This window comes from Hesperophylax consimilis, chromosome 28, assembly GCF_061612785.1.
Source record: "Hesperophylax consimilis isolate HC1 chromosome 28, BYU_Hcon_1.0, whole genome shotgun sequence".
Taxonomy (NCBI): Eukaryota; Metazoa; Arthropoda; class Insecta; order Trichoptera; family Limnephilidae; genus Hesperophylax; species Hesperophylax consimilis.
Window position 1 is genome coordinate 2,012,000 of NC_142863.1, and position 27,737 is coordinate 2,039,736.

At 34.8% G+C, this 27,737-nt stretch overlaps 1 protein-coding gene across 2 annotated transcripts in view; it reads left to right on the plus strand.

Annotated features, from left to right (window-relative positions):
- LOC149410014 (uncharacterized) overlaps positions 1-27,737 on the plus strand; it is a 139,261-nt gene that overhangs the window by 13,454 nt on the left and 98,070 nt on the right. The window contains exons 1-2 of one of the 2 annotated variants that reach the window (XM_089648781.1): positions 5,469-6,071; positions 27,489-27,677. In XM_089648781.1, coding sequence (XP_089504907.1) covers positions 27,512-27,677 — 166 coding nt within the window. In that variant the 5' untranslated portion in view covers positions 5,469-6,071; positions 27,489-27,511. Of the gene's footprint in view, positions 1-5,468; positions 6,072-27,488; positions 27,678-27,737 lie in introns of those variants that run through there. The other variant, XM_089648780.1, reaches the window with a different exon arrangement.

Here is a 27,737-nt window from a genome sequence, read left to right on the forward strand (position 1 = left end):
CTTACCGTTCTGCTCCAATCTTCTTGGATGTGGGATTTGGCCTTCTCCACTAATGCTCTCCACTGGCTGCGGTCCCTTGCCCATTGGCCTACATGCATTCCTCAATCCTTACCGTTCTGCTCCAATCTTCTTGGATGTGGGATTTGGCCTTCTCCACTAATGCTCTCCACTGGCTGCGGTCCCTTGCCCATTGGCCTACATGCATTCCTCAATCCTTACCGTTCTGCTCCAATCTTCTTGGATGTGGGATTTGGCCTTCTCCACTAATGCTCTCCACTGGCTGCGGTCCCTTGCCCATTGGCCTACATGCATTCCTCAATCCTTACCGTTCTGCTCCAATCTTCTTGGATGTGGGATTTGGCCTTCTCCACTAATGCTCTCCACTGGCTGCGGTCCCTTGCCCATTGGCCTACATGCATTCCTCAATCCTTACCGTTCTGCTCCAATCTTCTTGGATGTGGGATTTGGCCTTCTCCACTAATGCTCTCCACTGGCTGCGGTCCCTTGCCATTGGCCTCCAGGCAGTCCTCACGTCTTGCTCCAATCCTTTCACAGTCTATCCACTTCTCCCTTGGTCCAACACTGGGAACTGCTCGCTTACATAGGGGCACCACGTACTCGTAATTTTTGGTATCCTGTCAAATGGCATTCTGTCCAAATTTCCAGCCCATCGTAGTCTTTGGGACCTACAGAATCTGACAATGGTCTCATGTTCAATTGAATTTTCGAGTTCATAGTTCATTTTAATTCTGTATGATCCACTAGCTATTTTGCTATATGATTCTAGCGTACGTTAATTAAATTTTCATTGAAGTGTTGCTTTCAAAGCTGGCTGATTATGTTTCATTTTCAGTTAGGCACCATGTCTTACCTACTATACCTCGCCTTATCGCTGATTTTTATTTGCTTAGTGCGTAACTGATCTATTTTGCTAACAAATGACACAAAGCCTTTCGAAATTATGGCATAACATATTTGAATACATTTCTTTGTTAATTAATAATATTTAATTATATTCTTTACAATAATTACAACTGTGGTAATTTACAATATCTACGGCGATACTGTCGCTTTCGATTTAATTAAAATAATTATACATAATTGTTTTCACGCAACAACATCTGTATTGTTCGCAAATGCGCGCGCATCGGAATATTTCGAACACATTGTCATTCTGTGATGCCAGATTGCAAAACTATTTTTCACTATGTTTTTTATATATGGGATAGATGGGTACTTTTATTTTTTGTGCTCACTATTCGATGCTTACGAAACTAGGTCAAACATATCGTAGCCTGGATAAAAAATCAAGATATTCTCTTTATTCAAAAGATTATAATTCCAAACCAAACATAACCAAAATATAATAAGTAAAATTAAATATTATACACGTTCTTCAAGAATTATCCAAAAATACATATACTGACATATAAATGTGTGTTTTCATGTTTCAATATATATTATGTTTGTGAAAAAAAAATTAACTTTCTACTACAACACATAAATACCTGTCACACTTAATCACAAACACGTAAACACCTCAGCACAGGTTCTCCTAGTGAGGTGTTCACGTAACATACAATATCACCCACACACAGTTTATATCAACCTATTTTCTTTATTTTTTATATCTTTTTTCTGTACTATTTTTCTCTGTGCTACAATATAAACCACTGTAATCATTTGTAAAATGTGTATTCAAGAATAGACATACTTACAAATAGAGGAACTTGCTTTAAGCTGAACAACCATATAAAATAATTTCAAAGTGTACAATTTAAAAAAATATTTGATTCAAAAACGTGGCAATGTAAATTGTTGAGCATTTAGTTGTTGGATTTTTGTTGTTGTTGTTATTGCTTTAATTATCGTCTTACAATAATCCTCATTTATTTTTTTTAATACTGCGTGTCTGGTAAGTGGGAGATAATCTTTCAACTGTGGATGGAGGATCTCAAGGTCGATCCGAAAATTGTATGTTATTTAAAAGTCGCACCGTTTTTCGAGTTGATTGGACTTTAATTTGGACTAAAATTGTCTAAAATTGAGATTCTTCGGTGCCATGGTCACAAATAAAGGAATTTTCTCTCTGTTTTTTTAATAAATCTATTTGAATTTTAATTTTGTTTTCTTGTTCGAATTAATGAATGAAATGGAATTTCGGAAGTGGAAACTAACCCACTTTCCGACATCCAATCGAGCTGAAACTTTGCAGATAGACTCGTTGTTTATGATAAATCATTCTATCAACATTTGGTGGCACTCGCGCACACACGCATTTCTCAGGAATTAGATGACATTACAAACATTTACAGCAATTATACAAAATGAATCTCGTCACCATCCAATCAGAATTTAACTTATTTATTTATTAATTTAAACGCCCTGATGGGCTTTTATATGATGCATATTTTTCATGATTTACTGCATATTACAATGCAAACAGAAGGTTTTTATTTTTAAAACAACAACAACAAAATAAATAACCAAAGCGGTCTCTCAGTCTATAGTTAGTAATAAGATAGAAAATTGTAGACATGTATATTTATTTGTACTGCGTCCTTGAAGTGATTTTGCACTAACACGGCGCTGAACAAAACATCAATTATTATTATTAGTTAAGAACCAGTCCCCGGGGAAGAGGGTTCAATCCTTAGTCAAATCTTGTTAAGTTAATTTAATAAAAATATTATATTAAAAAACTTCGTTTTTAACGGGTTGATTTTTGGTAATATTATTTTGAATAGTAATGCTATCAAAAATCTATGTAAATAAAAATGTAAATTTTCGTTTGTTCAAAATCATAAATCTCCCGAAAGTTCTTCAAAGATTGCTTTGAAATTTTGACACAACGTTGAATTTGATCACTAGATTGTTTTTATATATTTTATAGATGTCACCTGCGACAGGTAAAAACATGTTTTTTTTAATCAGCGCCATCTGTTGGACTTTAGCAAAACGCATAATTGTATCACTATCTGACACAGACAGACTGATCCACAGCAACCCGTGGCGGGGAACAGCCAGTACATTATTATGATTATTATATTATATTAATATGAGAGTATGGGATGTATCGGCAGCATCTCCTATCCTCTTCCTATTTTCCTCTTCCTCTCCCCTTCCTTTAACACCAAATTAATTTTAAGATACTAAAACTTCATTTCTAATGCACTTTAACATAAGAAACTTCTGTGGCTTGACTTCAGTTAACTTGTATATTTATATCTATCATTGTATATTATATAAAAGCTGTTTGTTTCTTACAAAATAAATAAATAAATGATTGCGAAACTGCTATTAGAGCTTGGCGGCCATTCTGCTTAAAAGTTGCCCATTTAGTTGAGATTCTCGAAGCATATCCACACATAAAGCTGTTTATTTTTTATAAACAAAATTTATTGATGTTGGATAATGAGCTATTGTAGCAGAATTAATTTTTATAAAAAATCAAGAAATAGGTAAGCCATGAAATCTTAAAAAATATCAATAAAAAATTAAACCAGGGTGGTAGATACTCTCAGTATCACCCCGATGAAAAACCATCACTTTAAACGAACGGTTCTTTTAAATTGGTTCTAAAACCAATTTAAAGCAATCTACAAGACTAACTTGTTTGGTGACCAGATCTGAATAGCCGGGTATTTTCCTATCTTCCCATCCCTCTTCTCCACTTCTTTTCACGCCATTACCCTGTGGCGAAGTCCCTGGTATATCTGGTCACAAAACACATCTAAAATCACTTTTCGATTTTGAATGGTGGTCTTTCACCAGGGCAATGCTGAGAGTATCTACAGCTCTAATCTCGTTGTTACCTATCTTTAAACAAGAAAAAAATTCATCTTATAATGGAAGTATTAGGAATTAAATGTTTGTCAGGTTATTTTTAATAATAATAATAATAATAATAATTGGATAATTTGTAGAGCGCCGTTTTTGTGAAAAATCACCTCAAGGGCGCTGTACAATTTATTTCCTAGGATCTACATTTGTTATTTAGAAATGATACCAAAACATACTTACCTGGCAAGTCACTTCCAACAAACACACTTATATTAAAAAGTTTATGCTTATAAAAGATAGAACTGCACGCAGAGGACACTATATCAAAAAAACACTGGTCGTCGCATGATCTTAAGTCTGCTATAGTTTTTATTTTAATTTAAATGTATTTTAACTGTCTTAAAAGCCTACAAATTGTTAGTTGTTATCATTTTTATTTATTTATTTTTAATTATTATTTTTATTTATTTTATTTTATTTTTAGTATTTTTTACATTTTGTTAATTTAAATTTAAATTGCCGTCAACTGTGAAAGTGGAGGTTTCTGAAATTATGGATACGACTGTCTGAAAAGGTGCGTTTTAAGTTTAGACCTAAATTCTGTCGAGTCTGCGATCATTCTCAAATCATGTGGCAGTCCATTCCAGGCTTTAGGTCCTGACACGGCAAAAGCACGCTCACCGAACTTAGTATCTGGTGTGCGCTTTGGTTCCTTCAACCTTCCGATAGCTGATGACGTTGCTGACCTAAGGGTTGACTGTCGGGAGTTGGAATCTTCTGGAATACACAATTCTGATAAATAAGCCGGAGCCATTCCGTTAAGTGACTTAAATACCATCCAGCATACCTTGAACTGGATTCTTTCAGGACATTTGAGCCAGTGCAGATTTTGAGATGCTCTGAAATGTGGGAGTATTTAGATACTCCGGTGATAAGCCTTGCCGCGGCGTTGAAAACGGATTGTAATTTGTTGATTTGACATTTAGGGAGACTTGCATATATTCCGTTGCAATAATCTAGACGTGAAACAACATAGGAATTGACTAGCAATTTAGTCGCCTCTGTTGGCAGGTTTCTCCGCACTGCTTTAATTTGCCTTAATTGAAAGAACCCCGTGCTTACAGTTCTGTTCACCTGAGTTTTAAGGGAAAAATTAGCATCCAAATTGACACCCAGTAATTTGATGCACGTTTTTGGAGTGATGTCACTTCCGGAAATGGTTATTGGGGAGTTTTTTTTTAACTTAGGAATGTTTGTCTTTCTTTTGAAAATGAATGAAATAATTACATATATCTATTGAATACCGAGTTTTCATATTTATAAAATCAAAAATGTTTGTTTTCTTAGATGAAGGTATATTTTTTTAATCCTGTCCGTCGGGAAAAATTCTCAACCTGGCAATATTGGAGCTAGTTGCGTCTAGACTTGGCGCACTCATCTAGTACTTTGGACACTATGTAAAAAGGCGTCACCTCTATTACGCAACATTCTCTCTTTTCTTTAGTTGAGATATCGACCTCTTAAAATAGCAAAGTATCATCTGCCAAGGAAATGCCATGCAGTAGTGGTCTCTTAAATACCTTTCTCCAAAGCACATTTTCGTAAGACGTTACACACAGTCTGATATAATCTGATACTGAAATGTAACGCGATAATGAACTCTAAACAGCTGTCTCTAGGGTCCGTTGTCGCGTGATATTACCTCTCTCCTTCTGCTCGGAGCCCTCTCTCCCGTTGCCAACTTCACTTCAGTCATCTGTCATACAATACTAAGTCATTATTACGTACTTGTTCATTGAACATTGTTATTTTGACTAAATTTGTTGATAAATCAGTGAAAAAACGTCGGCAGTCATTTGGCAATCTGTTTTCATGATAAAAACTTGTTATCGTCGTGAATTTTTGCCGTTTTTACGTAAAATGTTGCAAGTTTCTAGCTTTTCAGTTCGCGCCTTGAGTTGCGTAGTGAATTACACATGTTATTATTGTTTGTCCCTATGAAACGAGGAGCGCCGTGGACCATTTTTTTCATTAAACCTTTTTAAATTAATAATATAACAATTATGTCGTAAAACAACAAAGTAAATATTGTGACAACTGCTGTTTTGTGAGCTAAACCCAATAATGTTTAAGTGTAGAGTTGACATGCAAATTAATAATAAATTACTATAATCTTTTTTATCCAAGTGAATTTTGAAGTGTTTTGTATTTTTATCATTTGACGTGCTGTTGTGTCCTGTGTGATAGAGTTTTGTTTTTATTTGGATTACGTTTCTCACAATGGCGAGGTAAATATATATATATTTTTATCCCAACATTACACGTTGCGTTACTGACAAATTATTTTCGGTTCTCAAGGCCATTATCTTATACGTAGGTACACTGTCGATTATATATAAATTGTCATTCTCAGAGATCGTCAGAGGCAGAATAATAGAAGAGTATGTATGAGACGATGTATGAATGTGAATGAGGCAAAAAGTGAAGATTATATTTAATATAATGATAAACTATTATATTTAATGATCCAATGTTTATGATTATTTCAATTGATGTAGGTTAATTATTGACAAAATAATATTATAATATTTTGTTTTATATTCTCGTCTAAATTGTCACCCGACAAAATGCCAATTTCAAACATTTTGAAGCAGAAAAATATCTACCGGTGAGCACTTAAGAACTGGTGTCACGAAATTTGCACAGTCCTTTCGGTCTTGATTACTATCTTCAGGTCATATGTTTTGTTTTAAAATAATCTTGTCTAATATTTTTTTTTATTTACAAAGAAAATCTGTTTATCTCGGCAAAACTTTCAAACGATGAGCTTTGGTTTCATGAAATTTACACAACTTCTTCGTAAGATCATTATCATGTTATAGAGTTTAAAAATAGCTGTAAAAAATTGAGCCAAAGCGCACTGTTTTAAATAATTTATATTGTAACGTCCTAATCTGTGTCGGTTTGGCGTGAACTGGACGCCGAACCAATAAAGTCAAAGTAATTATTTAACATGGGTGATATTATCAAGGAATTATAATGTTATGTAGATAAGAATTTTATCTTCCCCGACGTATTTCTTTGAGTTTCCTGAATCTCTTGCAAATATTTAAATTCACTCTTTGCCTTCGCACTCTCTCAAAAATGAGGTGTTTTGAATTTATAGCTTGTGAACTACACAACTGATTGTTATGTAACTAACGATGTCCAAACCATCTACGCGTCCCCGCATACCCAATTTCTACCGATATATAACAAATTTCCCATTACCTCTTGTTTTTAAGGTTAAAAAAAATGTTGTTTTTGAAGATAATGTCAGTACATTTGTCATGCCGAAACGTTAATTATATGAAATTCCCCCGATAGAAAAAAATCTCAAAGTAAGCTCCGAAAATTATTAAAAACACGTTTTGTTCTGTTATTTAATATATGTTATAGGCATGAAAAAATTCACAGTGTATCTTTAAATGTAACTAAAGCATTTTCGAGAGATTTTTGCTCTATTTCTAACTAGTATTGTTTTATAATTTTTTTCTCCATTTTCGTTTAATTGTTATCGTTTTTTTAATATTGACTCTCTCCCTCTAACATTCGTATTTACATATCTCCCTTTCAAACCATCTTTGAACGCTTACTACGGGGCCTTAATCTTACTCATTACACTGTTATCAGACTTTCATTCTTTGCGAATCTCCACATTTTTCACACAATCATGTATGGTTTTACCACATGTACGCTTCAGGGATCTCATTTCTACGACATTCAGTCATTATTTATGTATTCGTACCTGTGATGTCCTTGCTTTTTGTGTTTTAAACTCTTGACAGGCCAAGATGCCAAACAAAACGTCTGTAACCAAGTGGATCTTCCGACGACCCCATGATTTGTTTTGTCTTATGGGCTTTTAAACTATAGAAATCCCAATTATTCAGTTAATTATTAAAGGTAACTTATGTGTTTGCGCAGGAATTCGTAAAATACTAAAATTATATGTCAAGTATTTAACCTAATTATAAGGAAGATAGTAATTTTGGGTACTACCTACTCCCCCACTTGGCTGCGGGATAGTTAAAGTCGAATTGAAATATGCTGCATGCAAACAGTGCATCTGTGTGAGTACATACTGTGTTCGTCTCGACCATATAGTGTGGCCCGTTGGGCTATACGCTAAAATACAAAACAGCGTGCTATTATGAATCGATTATTCCCAAGGGCACAATCAATGCCAATCGTTTGTATTTGTTACAATAACATCCGCCGGGTGTACTGTTACCAGACCACCAGACCAAAACCTCAATGGCTGGTGGCTGCTTTAGCCTATAGCTTCTAGCCAATAACTGTCTAGGTGCGTAGCGAACGTTGATAAAGTACAAACAGTACACACGATTAGCCATATCTACACAAAAACAAATTGCGCTGAAAAGAACGAACGAAATTACTTATTTATTTATTTTATTGATACATGATTTAGAGAGTACATGTGGTTTTTTGAGATATTTCACCCTCCATGCTAGGGATGATCTTGTGTTATGGCGGGTGAATTTTACAGTTTGCGGACATAGAATCTATACATTACTATAATATAAAAAAGAAAAATGATGTATAGCTAGTTTGGGTTGCAAGAATAGGATGGTGAGGTTAGAGAATTATAAGAAGATGAAAAATTTGAGAAATTATTAGTACAGGGTTTTCCAATAAGAGGTGTTATTTTGATATTCAATCGTAAAAGATCAATGGTTTCGTTGCTTTTGTGGCACGTAGCGCCGTCTTGTTGAAAGTAAACGTTGTCCAGATCAATACCATCCAATTCCGGCCAGAGAGGCTTTTCAACAATAAATCTTGGGTTTTCCGAGCCCCAGATGCGACAATTTTGCTTGTTGACGAAGCCACCGAGGTGGAAATGGGCCTTATCAATCAAGATGATTAGCATTTGATTCACTCAAGTGAATTTTAATAATTTCAATGCGTTGTTGAAGCGTGTATCGTTCCATTTTTATTAATGGCGTAGTTTCTACTTGTCAAATGTCAAAAAATGACAGCTTCAAAAGTAATATCTACCGAAATAGCGGGCTTTTCAAAATAACACCTCTTAAAAATTAATAAAATACTTCGTTTTAACCACTTTTATTGTTTTTTACCAACATGTTTCATGAGCAACGCTCACTTCTTCAGGGTTTTTAATAAAACTAATTATAAATAATAGACATAAACAACGGTGTCAATAGATAAATAATAGACATAGACAATGGTGTCATTAAAAAATAATAGACAAAAACAATGACAACAATGAAAAGATAAAACGGATAGGGGAAAGGGAGGCAATATGGAACAATTTACAAAGGGAATAGGTTTAATATTGGGTCATTTAAAAATAATTTTTGATTGTTAATAATATTCAATTTTGCATTCACACTCTTTCTAATCTCTAAAATTTCTAGTTTATCTAACTGGATGCCATTGACATTACAGTGTATTAATTCTATTCCAGTATTGAAGTTAAAAGTATGACTAGTTTCCAACAAATGGTTGGCAAACTCCGAGAAACTGTTATTATTTAAAGATTTCATATGTTCTTTAATCCTTATTTCAAAGTTTCTCGAAGTTTTTCCTATATAAAAGAAACCACAATCATTACACTTCAATTTATAAATTCCAGATTTTTTCATTTTCGAATCTCTGTCTTTATTATTTACTATGTAATTTTTAAGTTTATTATTTGCATAAAATACAGGAAGAATTTCATTCGGTACATTTTTTGTTAAGGAATTAGAAATTTTATTATTAAAATACATAATTTTCCTCCATTTATTCTTTTTCTCGTCCTTTTGTACAGGATAGATGTATGATTTGAGAAATTTGTTCTTATATTTTTTATTAAGAATGTTAACATTCTATGCAAATGTACTAAATATTATTTTAAATTAGTTAATTGTGAGATTTATCAAATAAAATTTACTTGCGCACGCCGGCATTTGAACCCGGGACCCTCGGATTGCACTCCAGAGCCTTACCCTTCGACCACGGAGGGGATCAGGGCTGACTGATGGTTGCATCTTTTGAAATTGTTATGGTTTCTTCGATTTATCTTGAAGACCCATGTTCACTCTTTCCTCTTCCCAAAAATACTTTTCTTCAGTGCATCCTGTGTGAAATTAATGTAAAAAAAGTTACTTTACAGGACAATAATGATTTAATAATGTCACCTTATCACCCTGTCAAAAGATATTCAGACATTACTCTACAACTAGCTGTACCCCGCCACGCGTTGTTGTGGCTTGGACTGTCTGTGCAGATAGAGAAACAATATCGCGTTTTGCTTTTACGTCCAACAGACGGCGCTGTTTTAAAAAAATAACACGTTTTTACCTGTGAAAAGTGACGTATATATAATATAGGTATATATAAACACACGCGTATTCGTTGTGTCAAAATTTCAAAGCAATCGGCGAAGAACTTTCGGAGATTTAAGATTTTGAACAATCGTACATTTACATTTTAATTTATATAGATTGTTGGATGCGCACCAAAAGAAGAAAGTACGTTTCTTGCCAAATTCATTCGCACATTTGAAATTTCATCAAGTTTCACTTCTCACGCAGGCTATACTGTACTGGGTGTATCTTGTAAACCACACAAAGATAAACAGATTCAATTTTGTTGCGGTTGTGTCCGTGTGCCCGAAAAAGGGTAAATTTTTGCTTTATTTGTGATTATGATCAAAATTTTTCAAATATCGAATTTCTTTCTTGGACAGACTGTAAATTTTACTAACCTGTCTGGAGCCTAGGAGCCGCAAGGTCTTGTGTAAAATGGCGATCAGTTTTCTTTCCATCTTTGAATATTGTATTCAGTGTTATGATTAATCTTCTTGAGTTATCATTGTACCATTGTACAACGCGATACCAACTCAGTGGCTGAGTGTGTACCATCCAGGCGAAGTGTGTTCAATTCCTCGGCTGGCTTAGTCCTCCATCACAACACAAGCAACAATTTGTCAGGTTATTCGTAACCCGGGAATGATTGTCTTTCTTAAAAAAAAAACATCGTAACAATGAGTCAATTGAAGAAAATAACAAAAATACAATAAACCTTACCTAAACTAGTAGTTCTGTGAAGAGTTGGACCTCCCGTAGTATTGATTATTTCGATCTGATAGCTCGTAACGCTTATGCGAACTCTGGCGGAATAAAAAGGTACTATCCAACACGGCTACCATCTTGAACTGTCGTGTAGAGGGCTGTATACTCTTGCGAGCCGAACCACGAATAATGGGAAAGGAACGAACCAACTGCAAACAAATTAACAGACAGACGAAATGCAAAACCGTCAAGTTAAAACAGGACTTCGCCACGCTCAGTCAACTAGCCTAACCCTACCTAATAAAATTTACTTGCGCACGCCGGGATTTGAACCCGCGACCTTCGGCTTGCTAGTCGAGAGCTTTACCCCTCGACCTCTGAGGCAGTATTACAATTTTGAAAAATGTTTTTTGCGTTGTGACTTTTTTATATCTTATTTCTTATTGAACAAAGGGTGTAATTACCGTAGTGGTGTTTTGTTATTTTTTGACAGTAGACAGGTGGATATTGCTCACGGTATAATTAACGTTGCAGGCTGAAATTACAAAATGAAAACAGCCGAACACAAATATCAAACCAGAAGTAAGGGAAGAAATGTCCTTTCCCTTCCAACAATCAACAGAGCGGCTTATCAAAAACCATTCTCATATCTTGGTCCTAAAATATATATAACAAAATCCCTTCACAGCTGAAACTGTGTGAATTGTCATCCTTCGGTCCAAAAATAACAAAATGGTTATTAGATCTAGGCAGGACTGATTCCGAAATATTACTAAAACATGTTATCTGATAATTATTTATCACGAACGCCTTTTATGTATATTCGCTTTTGCATACTTTTTTAACAGATTTTTTACTTTAATGCTTTATGTTGTATACGGTTTTCTGTTTTCTGCTCCGAGATGAGTTTTGAGTTTCCCTCTGATGACGTTGTGGTTCGTTTTGCATTCACGTTTTATCAAGTGGGACACCAAACAACTCAACGTCTCAACTCTAAACATGGTCTTGTTTGAAACCGGTTTTGCTCTGCTGTGCCAAATTATTAAGCGGAATATTTTAAATTTACCCAATGCCATAATTTTTATAATCTTTGTTCGTACCAGTTCTTTCACGTGTTGCTACTTCCTAATCGGTGCATGTACCATAAATACCATATAATATTAATAATACCTGCTACCTTGCTACGTGTAAGTGAAATATTCAGTAATCCGCGTACAATTGTAATGTTATATTTCGCATTAGTCAGAAGTACATTGGAATATGCATCGCCTATTTGGAATCCGCAATATACACTTTACATAGTTAGTATAGAACGTACCCAAAACAAATTTATAAAATATATTACCTACAACTTCAACAATAACTTTGAGTGTACATTTGAAACTTTGCAGCGAAGACGAGCAGTAGCCGACTCAATATTTATACACAGAATTTTAAACAATGACATTGACTGTACCGAACTTCTGTCCCTTATTTCCTTTGAGACGTACACGACATACAGTGCTATTCCACGCGACTAATTATAAAACAAATGCAGCATCTAATTCGCCAATTAACCGAGCTCTTCATACTCTAAATAATATCTGTCTTATCTCGAACATTGACATTTTTTCGGATTCACTGCCCGAATTCAAACGTGGCATCATGTCAATAATTTAAACTATTCAATGCGCATACATACAGACACACACACAAACACTCACACATAAATTACACACGTCACACACACATACCTATAAACTACACACGTCACCTGGTAATTAAGGAATAAACACACCACTTAGCAGACATTACAAGGAAACATATCATAGGTACCCAATATGAAGTATCTTCTTCCTGTATATTGTTTCATCTCTGTAAATCATGTACTGTTTGTATCTATAATATAAAAATAAAAATACCTCCAACTTCTGACATTTCCCATACATTCTAATGGCAACATGCTCCTCCTAACGGCATGAGGTGTAGTCCTTGGTTTTCTCTCAACATTTTAATGGATTTTATGCGAAATATATTCTTTATTTTACTATAAATTATAGAAATTTTTTTAATTTATTTTTATTTTTATTATTTATACCTGCTAAACTGCTCAAGCAGTTTGTCAGCAGGTCAGTTTAACATAATATATTATCAAAGCATACAAAAAGCAAGAAATCACAATATTTAAAATATTTAACTTATCTTACTACTTTTTCGCTCACGTATAAAAAGATATTAAAGCGGCTATTAACCCTGTCTCTGGTATAGAAGGGTAATAAAATAGTATAATTGTGAGACTTTTACAAATAAATTTCAATATATTTAAAATATACATGGATGGTGTCCGCGTGTAAAGTGCGCTAACTTCGGGAGGTGATGTTTGCTACATGATGCTAGAAGTAAAATATGGAAATAACTTTTTCGAAATTCCAATGTTTGTGGTTAATTTCCCATACAAAAAGATTTTTCGATACAAACAATTACAATTTTTTTACCTAAAAACTACCTTAAAATGATATTGTTATGCAGCAAAACTTGTATGACATATTTATGTTAAATATTTTTTGTTTGCGATGTTTAACATCACGATTTAGTTGTTTGCGATGTTTAACATCACGATTTAATTGTTTGCGATGTTTAACATCACGATTTAATTGTTTGCGATGTTTAACATCACGATTTAGTTGTATCGAAATCACTGGTAATAAGAAACTTTCTAGATTTGAGATTAAACATCTTTTTGATTCAGAACATTATTCAGTGTTATTAAATTGGACATTTTTGCAGTTTATTTCGCAAATATCATGTAAAATATCCTTGATATTACTTTAGAAAGTAACTAACTATTATTGTTATATATAGGTATAAGATGTCCGACAAAAGATTGGTATCTGATGTATTTTTCTTTTTAAAATATTCAATCCCCTTATTGACAGTTTTGCATTATTGCAATTGATTTCATTTCATGTTCATATAGTCACGCGAACTAAAAATATCATTTACTGCAACAATAATGTCAATACCGATTCGTTTATAAACTCCCCATGCCACACATACCAGGTAACCAATTTTCAGAAGTAGCAGATAACATGAAGATAGACTCAAGGAACTAAGATTACCAACAAAAAGAAAGCAGAGAAAGAGGTGAATTGATTGAGACTTTCAAAATTTTATCTGGGCATTACAGTTGCCCTGGCATCCGAGAAATCTTCACCACCAATAAAACTAAAAATCTCCGTGGGTACAAAAAATAAAATATTTTTGACTCCCACGATTTTTCACTGTTAAAACGGCTAATGAAAATTGAACAATCATTAATAGTGTGAATCTGAGCTGAATCAATTCACTCCCGATGTCGTTGACTGACTGAATAACCTCAGCATCCCTCTTTGACATTCACCAAACCTCCCCCACACGATACGATTGTACCACTCCAACCGGGAGCACTCCTGTCCCGTTGTGACCGGTACACCAGGGGGCACTGAGATTCGTTTGAACTTGAACACATGCTTTGAGGATGGGAAGGAGGTTGGAGTTTAATCGGCCGAATACTTGGCAATAAGCCAATATTCGAATTTAGGATGGGCAGGAATAAAGGAATTGATTGAGTAGTGTTTTTTTCTTCTTTACATCTTCCTTCTACTTGCTTCTTTTTGGCTTTTCTTGGCTCCTCATGGTTCTTCACGGTTCTTGACTCTTCTTGCATCTTCTCGCTCCTTCTTGGCTCTTCTTGGCTTTTCGTGGTTCTTCTCGGCTCTTGCCTCTTCTTATATTTTCTGGTTTATTCTTGCTTTGTCCTGCTTCTTCTTGATTGACAGAAGGCCATTTTGGCCACATTTCGACGACGCTATTTAAATTCAACAACTTAACTGCCTTTGTGTGTCTCTTTCCACTTGGCCATTGCGGCCCCCGCATGTCGTGCCCTGCGTCCCATTCGTGCAGGGCCAATTACCATAACGGATAACAGTAAGGCGTGGGCCATTCAATTGCCCTCGTTAATATCAATCTGTACATCGTCACAATAAACTCACCTAAACTCACTAAACCCTCACCACTTGATACTGGCGACTAGTTGAATGTTGATTGAGTTGTTGCCAGCGACCCGGGAATTGTGTATACGTGTCCCCGACCTTATGTAAATTCCTCAAAGTCAGGAACTTATTTTTTTTTAAGAACGTTGTGCTGAATTAAGTTGCTAGAAAGTGTATTATATTTAAAGAGTTAACAGCGAGAGTAAAATTAGTTTTTCGATATCTCTAAAAATGACGATGCTGCGAGCTTTCAAAGTGAACTTGGGTAAAACGTATACAATCGTGTCTCGTGACGTCACAAGCAAATCAGTACAATTAATAATTCGAATGACAGTGCTGCATTACTGCTGTACTGTACAAGTCATTGTATGATGTATCTTGATATCACACGCTTATGGCGAAGCTTAATGCCAAATCACTATTTTGATGAATCTTTATAACGAATTGGTGTACATTATAAATACCAAAAATATGCTTTAGTTAAATTGAAGGTTTTCCTATCGCTTCGCTTGAGTAGAATACAAATAAATAAATAAATTACCCAATAAAAAATATAAATGCAAACTACTACAAAAAATATTTTTTCAATAGGAATGTATGAACGCGTAAAGGAAACCACTTTTAAAAATACAGTATTATAGCTAAGATTATCTGTGACAGTTTCACTTGATTAACTTTTTGCTTTCTTATAAAATTATTTACAAAATAAGTAAAAAAAAAATCAGTTTTTTGCTTGAAATCAAACGTTTCTAGACTCCGTTTGTCAAGCGATTTTAATGCCTATTACCTATGATATAAGGTATACCAAGAATATACACATTTTTGGCTTGCAGCTTCCTCTTATAGGCTCGCCGCAAAAATCAACATTCTGACGGCTTGTGTGTGCATCTTCGGTATTTTCAACCTCACTGATATTTCACCATTTAAATGAAATATTCCCCAAAAATAATTTCCCAGGAATTTACCCATCACTAGTATTGCTGCATGGGCATGAATGTTTCTGCAATCCTGATAAGTAGACATCGGATGATATATTTTTCACTACCAAAATATGTTAGCAAATACGCGCTGTCGATGCCAAAAAATGCCAGAGTCGAAAGATGGGCGATGAACCGATTATTTATCAGTATTAGTAATCGTTCTAACGTGGTTCAACCGTACTTCTGCAAATCGCATCGCCACACAGCGGCGCCCCTCCTTTGTTTCTAGCAAAACCTACACTAAACGCATAACTTTTGATAGTCCGTGCTGTTTGGTCGTAGCTCTGTGAAAGTCGCAAAGCACGCGCTCATTATCTCCCTGTGTTTCTATTATCTATGAAGCGCGCTCTCGAAATAAGCATGCGAAATAAGTGTTTACACCAGAGGTTCCCAAACCTTTTTGCACCGTAGACCTCTTGCAAAATATATTTTTTCCGTAGACCCCCTGCCTGCCGAATATTGAATTTTCCTCAAACTATTAACGTCCCATGTGATAATCATTAATTTTTTCGTAAAAAAATTCCCTTCCCTTGCCTGCCCTACAACCGGGTGGCGATATAGAGTTTCTTTTTTTGCATTGTGCAGACAGGGGCGCCCTTTGTTAAGTATTACACCAAATGGAAATGGAGCAGAATAAGCAACGGGAATTTCTTTCTGTAGCTGGCCCTACAGAACTGCCCCTTAAGTTCTTTGTTAGCGCTTATTCCGATCAGTTCTTCTTGTCATATGATATCCGATTCTTCAACATTCCATTTCCACAGTCAAAATGTCTTCACACTTAGTTTTGAAGTCTGTGTGAAGTACATCTAAATATTGAACGTCATTATTACCCTGGACGTTTTTTAAAAACAAGTTGGGGAACTAGGAAAATTAGCGGCTTCCAATGTGCAATGTTTTAGTTCAATGTATTAACTCTGACGAGAAAAGGAACGTAGACTCCATTTACACACCTCAATAAACAACTTTACGATATATAAACATACAAATATCAGATAAGTAATTTCTCAGTCTATTATTACTATTATTAGTATTACGTAAACTGTTATTTGTGTTAGGTGTATTGTGTCATTTACGAAACTCCTAAATATTGAGTTGAGGTAAGTGAGGGTCCGCTCGTATGCACCCCCATTTGAATCTCAGCAAGCCGATATCGACCCTGGGGGTCCATATAGACCTCTTTGGGAATCTCTGGTTTACATTTCCTCCTCTTTTGGCTCACGTTTCAGACAACCTCGCGTCATTATCGAAGATGTCTATATTGTGGTGTGATAATGGTTTGTTTTTACTTTTTGGCACATTTTACTCCCATTGTTATTTTAATTACTTCGTTAGTGATTTTTTTTACCACTTCGTAAAAAAATCGTACCGTTTAAACCTTGTGAGTAGTTTGTAATTGCTCCTTTTGCCGTGGGATTTATTTTGGCTCCTCGTATATACGTATTTCTTGTTATTTACAGACGGGGGCATAGTCCTATGAGCAACTACTACCAATTAATTATTTTTAACCCAGAGGGGCCGATGAGTGTTGCAACGGCGTGGCAGTTACACAATCAGAATTTCGATTAAATTCCATGTACTAAATTAAAAGTTTGTTAATCCATATGTAACACGCACGAGAGGACATAGAATTTAGACGATTGGACTCTTTCCTAATTTTGTTCATGCGCAATGTTTAATTTTCTTTGTCGATATTTGGTAAATACGAAAAATATTTTATATTATAATATTGCTTTCGAAAATTGTTTGGGAGTCCATATGGACCACTTTGGAAACCTCTGATGTAAAGGGACGCTTATAAAATTATTTGCAGATGAAGAGCAGATTAAGGCGAAGCTTAATGCTAAATCACTATTTTGATTAATCTTTATAACGAATTGGTGTACATTATGAATACCAAAAAATATGCTTTAGATAAAATGAAGGTTTTCCTATCGTTTCGCTTGAGTAGAATACAAATAAAATAAATAAATTACTCAATAAAAAATATAAATGTAAACTACAATTTTTTTTTTCAATAGAAATGTATGAACGCGTAAAGGAAACAACTTTAAAAAAATACAGTATTATAGCTAAGATTATCTGTGACAGTTTCACTTGATTAACTTTTTTGCTTTCTTATAAAATTATTTACAAAATAAATAAAAACCAGTTTTGTGCTTAAAATCGAATGCTATACTCCGTTTGTCAAGTGATTTTAATGCCTATTACCTACAATATAAGGTATACCAAGAATATACACTTTTTTGGCTTGTAGCTTCCTCTTAAGAGTCCAACTGCTCACAACCGTCTGGAGCCAGTGAGACTATGGCATCCCCAATCGGGGTATGTTGTAAGGCTGTAGGTTGTGGGGAGAGCAGGGAGATGGGAAAGATGAAGGTGGGGGAGCACATGACTATTCAGATCTTGTCACCAAACACGGCTAAAGCCATTTCAAGCAACATTTTTCAACATTCTGAATGATGGTCTTACACCAGGGCAATACTGAGAGTATCTTCCACTCTGGAACGTGCCATAGTCTGTACTATATATTATTTTAAATGAATAAATTGTGAAATAATACAAATTAATCAAATAAAATTTACTTGCGCACTCCGGGATTTGAACTCGCAATCTTCAGCTTGTTAGTCGAGAGTTTATTTCAAGCAACATTTTTCAACATTCTGAATGATGGTCTTACACCAGGGCAATACTGAGAGTATCTTCCACTCTGGAACGTGCCATAGTCTGTACTGTATATTATTTTAAATGAATAAATTGTGAAATAATACAAATTAATCAAATAAAATTTACTTGCGCACTCCGGGATTTGAACTCGCAATCTTCAGCTTGTTAGTCGAGAGTTTAACCCCTCAACCACGGAGTTCGTTTCGGTGAAAGTCCACCATTCGGAATCGAAACGTTATTTTAATTCGCATTAACCGTGATTGGTGACCAGATCTGAATAGCCAGATAATTATGAACCCTTCAGGCTTCTGGCATATGACCATTATATTTCTTAAAGATGCTGTCAGAAAGTCGTAGAATTTGTGTGTATTTTCGCTTCTCAATAAAAACCAAATAAATGGGATATTTTTGAACTTATCCAAAAACTAAAAACTGTTTATTGAAAGGTGATAAAATACGCTTTGAAATTTTGTAATCAAACATAAAAAAGTTTTTAAAAATCTCCCTTTTTTTCGTCTAACACTGAAGTAAAATTACTGAAAAAACATGAATTTTTATTATAAACATTACTGTCACCTCCCTTTTTCGTCGCTGCATAAAAATAATTCTTAAAAAAATCATTAAGTTAAATAAAATTTTCTCAAATTGCGGTCGGAACCTTTTTTTTCATATCTGTGTCCATTTTTAATTATTACGTGGTTAACTTCTATATCTCTAAATAGTATTAAACGAAGTCGCTATTCGCGTCTGTCTGTTTGTGCGCTTAGTTCTTTTAAACTACGCAACGGATTTTGATAGGGTTTTGAGTATCGTTTATAGAATTTCTTCCAGAAAATTCGATGTTTGTAGACGAGTTGTAAAAAAAAAAATTCGAACCCTTACCACTGCTAACGCTGGCTAAACCTTATGAAATACATCAAAATAAATACTACGGAATTGTATATCTTAAAAAGGCCTACAGAAAAGTCCGCGATGGTGTACCATACCCGGGTACACGTCAGCTAGTTTGAATATAAAGCTTTACGTTTTCTCTTTCCAACACCGTTAATGACGGTAAGGGAGACAAAACAATTTTTATGAGACTTGAGTCTGCGTTTAATAGCTGTTTGTTTCCAAAACAGAACAAATTAGCCTGAAAAGTTTAAGAAAATTTCATCGGAAGTTAGAAAAAAAATATCTTTACCACCAAAAAAATTTTTCATTTTTAAATTACCATAATATTAACAGAATGATTAATTATTTAAATTGGTTTGACACCACTGAAAGGTTTCATGTACTTTAGGATTGCTTCAGTATTTGTTAAGAACAATATTGTGACAATAAGTTTTTCAATCTAGTATTATTAACCGGAGTTCAAACAAGAATCTATAATGCTGAAGAATAATGTATCCATATATGTCACTGTAACTCGCACATACTTATCAACTGTTTACCATATTTTTACATTTGCTTACCTAGTAATACATACTCATTTTGATGCTATAGGTATATAATTTTAATAACTTCTTATCCATATATATTTTTTTTCTCCTTTAAATTCTTTACATTTTACTGTATGTCTCATATTCTATACTTTTCTTAAATATTCTATTATATTTCAATCTTTTGATATATTCTTTCAAATTATTTTTTTTATGTATTTCACATACTATCTTTAACTATATACTCTTTATTTTCTTTTAAATTGCATACTTTTTGTATTATTTTAATTTCTTCTATATCTCATAGTTGATTTTTTTTTTGTATTGTATATTTAACCAACCACCACAAAACGGGCATTGGTGGTTTTAACACACCTAAAAACTGTAGAAACCAATAAAAACACTGAATAACGCCGGAAATACGTTTCTATCGGTTTATCTCTTCAGTGACCACAACAATGCAATTATAACCAGATGCTGGAAGTGGCGATCCGAAGGTCATTGCTGCAGCTTGCACCAATGCAATGTGGCAGACCCGCGCGAGGTCAGCCTTGATGCGATTTGCACGCTAGTTCAAACGGGACACCACCTGTTGCGGTCAATGGGTGTATAACATATAATAGATACAGGTGGCTCGTTATGTCCGCACTCCTCAAAAGGCATTGGAGGCAAGAAAAAATAAATACTGAACGGTTTTTATGGTTGCGGTCGGTTAAACAATTAACCCTAATGGACGCTTTACACGAAACTTATTTCTTTAACCATCCCCATATGGAATCCAGTTCCACGATAACTCAACACAATGACAATTCAACACACTTTTAAAAATTGATACCTATAAAGTCATTAGAAACGATGAAAAAACGTATTAAACCTAACCTAACCTACTTAAACCAGATGATAAAGTTTTTGTTTCATCACTTTCCATGACTTTATATAACTTTTTAAAGATGTGATGAATTATTATTTTGATGATTTATCCGGTCACAATGGAATTCAAATCGGGACCAGCATGGAAAAAAATCTATGCATATTAAACGATCATCAGTGGCAATTCAAAACTTTTTTGAAAAGTGATATAAATTCATTAAAAGTGATGAAAAAAAGCATATAAACCTAACCGACTAAAATAGACTATGTATGATTGCATGAGAAAAGTGGAGATTCTAATGTAAGCGTAATAAGCAAGATTAAGAAAGGGATTCTCAGATGATTTGAGTATGTGGAGTGAATGAACGACGAAAGTAGTGTAAGGAGATTATATGTCTCTATTATCTGAATGGTTGAATATGTCGGGGACGCCCGAGGAAGACATGGCACGATCTAGTGAATCTAATACTTGCGTCGGGCCATGTTAAGATTCTGAATAATAGAAGAGTATGTATCAATGTGAATGAGGCAAAGAGCGTGTGCCAAGACCGAGTTGTTTGACGGTCTCTCTTTGCCTACCCCTGTGGGGGAAACTTCGTGTTGGTTGGTTGGTTAGTTTATTACACACTTTTCAAGAGTGTGTTGAATTGCTACTATCCTGAGTTGCCCAGTTACCGCGAATGTAGTTTGCCATTAAATAATAAACAATATTTTGGGAAGGTACTTACTTAATATCAAAAATCGGCAACACCTTTAACGCAACCATATATCATAATATTATGTATATGGAAGTGTCTTGTCACAAAAGTGGAAGTGTCCTGTAAACAAAATTGACAATACCGAACAGAAACACGCGTTCTCAATCAATAATAACCGCAGACTAGTCCATAAATAATAATAAACCACTCACTAGATCGAAAACTTTGGGCTTTTTGTATAAAACAAATTGGTCCTAAAAAACCATAGATATGCCAAGATATAGACAAAAAATTCTCATTCGGAGCCTACTTATAATGTTATACACCAATGAAAAACTCTGAAAGTTTATTCCATAGACTTTCAGAGTTTTTTATTGGTGGATACAGTTAGGCAATCATATGACGTCACAATATTTCGGTTCTAATTTTCGATTTGAGTTATACCCCTCTGGACTAATCTACTAATTGTATTTTCACAATGTTTTAAATATATTACAAAACAAAAAAACACGAAACATTTAGCATAATGGGGTAGTTACGTAAAACAATGACAGATGTCAAACTGGACCCGCCTTTACTGTAAGAAAAATTGTGTCCAAATTGAGCATGCTCTATTTTTAATGTATTAAGGTTTCAATATGGAAAGGCGAACTGTTTGGAATCTGTACGTAATAAAGATGTCTTCCGAAACGCACATATTTTATTTATTTTTTAAATAGAAAGGCAAACATTTCCGGGTTACGAACCTGACATCATTTAAAAAACTCCTAGTACCACCACAGTAAGCGGAAAATGTTGCTTGTGTTGTGATGTAGGATTTAGCCTGCCGAACAATTGAACACACTACGACCGGGTGGGACCCAAACACGATGTCAACTCAGCCACCGACCGGTCGAGTAAGTCATTTTTAACCTAAACCAGAGTCGGCTAACTTGACCTGCATCTAAATTATTTCTATTATCAATATATTTCGATAGTGCCTGGTGCCATCACTATTAAAAAGATACAACAATGGTAAGATAAAAGTAAGAATTATCTGTAGATATAATACATATTATGGAGAAAGATAAGATACGGAGAGGATCCCACATTTCTGCTGGTGACACCGATTGCTTCGGACATCGTTCAATATAACGGTGAGAATAAATTCATTAATCATTAGTCATTGCATTACTTTCGAAGAGTTAGTATTTTAAAATCATCGGGTTTAGTCGGTAAAATGGTGATTTTTACAGCTCGACAATCCTTCAGTAATGACAGGTAAAAGAAGAGATTTATTCACGTAACAATAGCTGGACAATAGTAAAAGTTCTTCTAAGTAATCTACCATATACGCACATAAAATACCTCAGGTTCCCTAGCGCAAACAATTTTAATTAAATTAATCAACGTTGAAACGATGAAAGTTGTTAATCAACACTATCTGTAATTAGTCGACACTTGCTAAGCACGACCGCAAATCGCTCGTGTTATTTGACAGTTGACATCGACTAAAATATGTTTAGTTTTTCGAACACGAGTTGTTTGTTCCCTAGATAAGCTTGTCTACAGTCTACCGGTCGATAAACATCGTTATTATATTTTTTAATGATAAACTATTGTTTATGAGACGAGGTTTTTATACATAGCCCAAAGGATAGCAAATTATCACAAGCAATAATTATTAACAATAATAAATTCATTTTTGTTGTTTGTTTTTGGGGTGTTATGCCGTGTTGCGGTAACTCCTTCTTTAGCCGACGTTTCGGACATCGTTGCAGTGTCCATCATCAGGGCAGATCCGGTAGATCCGAAGATGTGTAATTGTTGGTTGCCGAAACGTCGGCTAAAGAAGGAGTTAGCGCAACACGGCATAACACCCCAAAAACAAACAACCAAAATGCTTTTGGCCGTGAAAATCTAAAAAAAATAAATAAATAATAAATACAAATTGAAAAAATCTCCGAAAAGAGCAGCCGACCGGCAATCAGAATGCTGGGGTTCAATTCCCGTCGGCGGCATGATTTTTTTCTCGGAAGATTTTCAATTTGTCTGGGCATTTAATTTTTTTTCTCCGTTGCTCATCTCAGTATGGAATTCCTGTGGAGGTGAGCAGCTTTACAATTGTATTCAATCAAATAAGTACATCACATACGCAGATGGATCACATCGAATTTGGGGCTCCTAAGGTGATTCAAGACAGCCACACATGGGCAATCCAACAAACATCGAAAAAGCAACGAAGCTTTATAAGAAAAACTCCTTTGTCCAAAGGATGTTCTGTTTATCTTGTTTAATCATTGCTTATAATGATTTGAATCGCTCTTTGGCTGCGATTATAATATGGCTAATGGCAACGTCTAATGGTAAAAAACTAAATTTCCTAGCAATTGTTACGTATACTTTTATTATGCTGTTTATTCATAAGTTATTAATTACAGCAAAGTGGAACCTGCAGACAATCAGTCGTGTGGCAGCTTTTTTTAAACACTCTTATCATGTGACTGTTCAAACTGTTTGGGTGTATGTATCTAAAAAAGATAAACATATACCTAAAATAATGAATTTAATCACTATATCAAAAAGAACTTAGTTTGAATTTGACGTTTCACAACGACAAACAACCGATTACGCTATAGATAAAATATGTTAAGTTGCCATCATATGGCCATTTTCTTCCCTGATTCTGATAAAATTATTGATTTTGTCGTCATTCTACTTTGTTTCGATATTTAAATGTGTGAATAATAAGAATATTACACTTGTCTTGACAATAAAAATGCAGAGTTGGTGCGTCCGGAAGCATCTATAATATATAATTTATAAACTTTAATTTGAATTATTTTTTCGTAATTTTTTGTTAAATAAATTTAACATTAGGTATAATGATAATTATAATGTAGAAATTTAGCAACATCAGTTTTATTTCAAATCGGTATAGATTTCACTTCAATGGATTATTTGTTCAGTGCTAAATGAATGTAACTTTGCAAGAAAGTATATTATCGGTACCTAGCTTCAGTGTAATCTATCTATAATCTGAATACAACAAAATAATTATTTTGCGGGGCCGTTCTCACATTATATTATTCAGAGGTGTGCTTTATTTCAAATAAATCCATTTCAAATGGAAATGCAAAATGGGTATTTTCCATTTTGCATTTTAAATGCTTTTCTCAATGCATTTTCCATTTTAAATGCTTTTTTGCAACATTCTTCCTACTATCTCCACTCATCTTTTTTTCATAAACCCCAAATATCAGTCGGTCCTCAACCTCGCTACGAGAGAAAATTTCCATTTGTCAATTTGCTCCCTGGTAGGAGCCCTGGCAATTGAGTGATACCATTACAAAAAATACTGATTCAAATACTGAACATGGGGCCATGACGCTGTAATATTAAATGTTAGATAGCAGTTTCTATGTTTTTACGTTGGCAAAATTAGTCCCGCGCAAATTTTTTGTGGTTTCATAATCTGTAGTCGTGGTGTTTTTGGATTTAATATCATGATTTACCATCATTATATATTTGTTCTACATTGATGTCCATTATTAAATGACAAAATTGTTTAAAAATTCTATAATAATTTTAATTGTTTGAATAAGAAACCATTTTGCATTTTCAATGCATTTTGAAAATAGGTATTTTGCATTTTGCATTTGAAATGCTTTTCTAAAAACCATTTTGCATTTTCAAATGGAAATGTTTTGACCCATTTCCATTTTGCATTTCAAATGGTTTTGGGTACCCATTTTGCACATCTCTGATATTATTTTTATAGATACTTCACAGGTCAAAGGCTCATAATTACATAAATGCATGTAGCGAGACATTACCCTAAAATAAAGCCAGAATCTTAGCGACGTAACAAACCTGCGGTTGAATTTGCCCTTATCAAGTATCTAAAATAAAGTAAAAACAATATCTCCAGCACAATTTCCACCACGGGCTACGTTTTTCAAATATTCAGTTGATTTGCTTTCTCATCTATTTCCCATCTCCAGCTTCACTTACCCCAAAGAGGGATGACATAGTCCCGTTGCCTTCGGACAATTAGGGACTCTTGTGCGGCACTCACATAAAAGAGGAAAAGCAACACGGCTCAATACCTAACCCAACACATCAGACAGCTTTAATTATAAAGAAATGGAGATTGTTGCACCCAGTTTGATAAAAGCGTGTTCCATAATTTTTCTAGCAAAAGAATAATACACTACACAAGTCATCGAGGGACGTTATCACTGAGAATTGACCTGCTGCAATTATCTCACGCTTGAAAAATGCAAAAATGCATTCTTTTAAGTCGACTAGAGGTTGTTGGGAATAACAGGACAATGCACCCAATTCTATAAAAGCTTGACACATCGTTTTTCTAGCAAAATAATACCGGACAAGTCATCCAAGGGTCATTACCTCTGGGAATTAACATTTTGCAACAATCTCACGCTCTAAAAATGCATACCAGTGCAATATGATTCAAGTAAAGTGTAACATGAGGAGGTTGTTCATCTATCCACGGAATTTTTTGCTTATTGACGTTTTGAAAATAAACTGACCAAGCGTTTCGGAACTATCCACCGCGTCTACGTTTAGTTTGCGTTCAGAGTTCAGTATTCTCTCCATTCGCGTAGTGCTTATTCTTGCCAGAAAACAATTGTTGCTTTTATTTCAAATTTATAATAGTTTATTGTTAAATTGGCACTTGAGGTCTTGAGGTTATTTTATTGTCCTCATTCAAGACAAACAGACTATCGTCGGCTTTCCACATGGCACTCTTTTAGAGCCTCCACTATTTGGTTTTTTTCTCACGGTGTCTAATTGACCCCTACAGTTTTTGTGCTTTGTGACCTTAATTATTTTCTTCATTCTCATTCTTCGACGTGCGATTTTGCAAAGTTACTAAGGTTCGTTAAATTTGATAAATATTACTCGAGAATTTTACTTTACGAAGGAGTTGTTCATATCTGAATAAGTTTAGTGTGGGGTTGTGTATTTAAACTGACACTGTTATGATAGACCCTTATTAAAGTCCGATCTAATCATATTTAAATGGACCCATTAATTATAGCTGTTATCGTATTATTATTTGTGAAATGTTCAATTCAATTATTGTGGAATATTTTCATTAGTTTGTCACCCCAGCCGTTAAGATCTCGAATAATGCGAGTGATGATTTATGATAGAATTTCGTCAATACTGTATAATTTTGACCTTTTACTTTTCTGAAAATTTGTAATTTTTTGGTGTGCTTCTTCCAATTGTCAAATGATTAACCTATTCTTCGTCTTTTTTGGCCCACCGCTCCTTTATCAATGATATTTTTCATCGGCCCTCCCCCTTCACTAAAATGGTTAGTTCATCGGTATGGAACTTTCAAATCTTGATCTGATTGGGATATCCTGATATATCCATTTTAGGTCTCACAGGGCTGAATGGATGAGATATCTGTACCTGAGGGAGTACGACTACTACCCGTGGCTTTATCCTACTGATTTTATCTTTGGGCATGCTCGGAATGAACCATCTATGCGTCAGAATACTTCCGTGGTCAGAAGGGATTTGCACACATCCCTTGTATAAGAAATGTATCACATTTCTTCAGACTGATTCGTGGATGGTTCGAAAACTCGACTATTATGTATAGCATTCATGTTCCCGGTGGTTATCTCCGTTACTGTTGTTAAATATAATCATTTCGATGATATATTTAACATCAACAAAGCAGATTTTAGACGTCGAAGTTTTTTTGTTGCTGCTAGTATGAAATCAGCTTTTATATATTTACCCCTTGGTGATGGGCGTGTTTTGGATATTTATGACAGCCATTTACGATACATTAATGGTTGTTTATCAGTTGTATAGATTTAGGAGCGCGTTTATCAGTAAGGTTTTTATTGTTTTCCTTATGTATCTTAAAAGAAAATGAAATTTTATTTTGTGAAGTTCTTAAAGTGATTGATATATCAGTGCCATTGTCTAATGTTGTGTGTTGTTTTGTGTGCAGGTCCGCTAGCGCGCTGCGCCAGCATGTTGCGCGCAGCCCTATCGCTGTTCTCCGGCGGCGGCTATGAGGAGATGGCCGGATGCCTGGCCGGCTGCAGCGGGCGGGGCGAGTGCCTCAACGGCACTTGCTACTGCGAGATCCGCTACGCCGGGGACTCGTGCGGGGGGCCCAACCTGCCCTACCACAGAGGTATGTACTAACTGTTCCGTCTGTCATGTACTAGGTACTGTTGCATCGGAAACCGCTTAA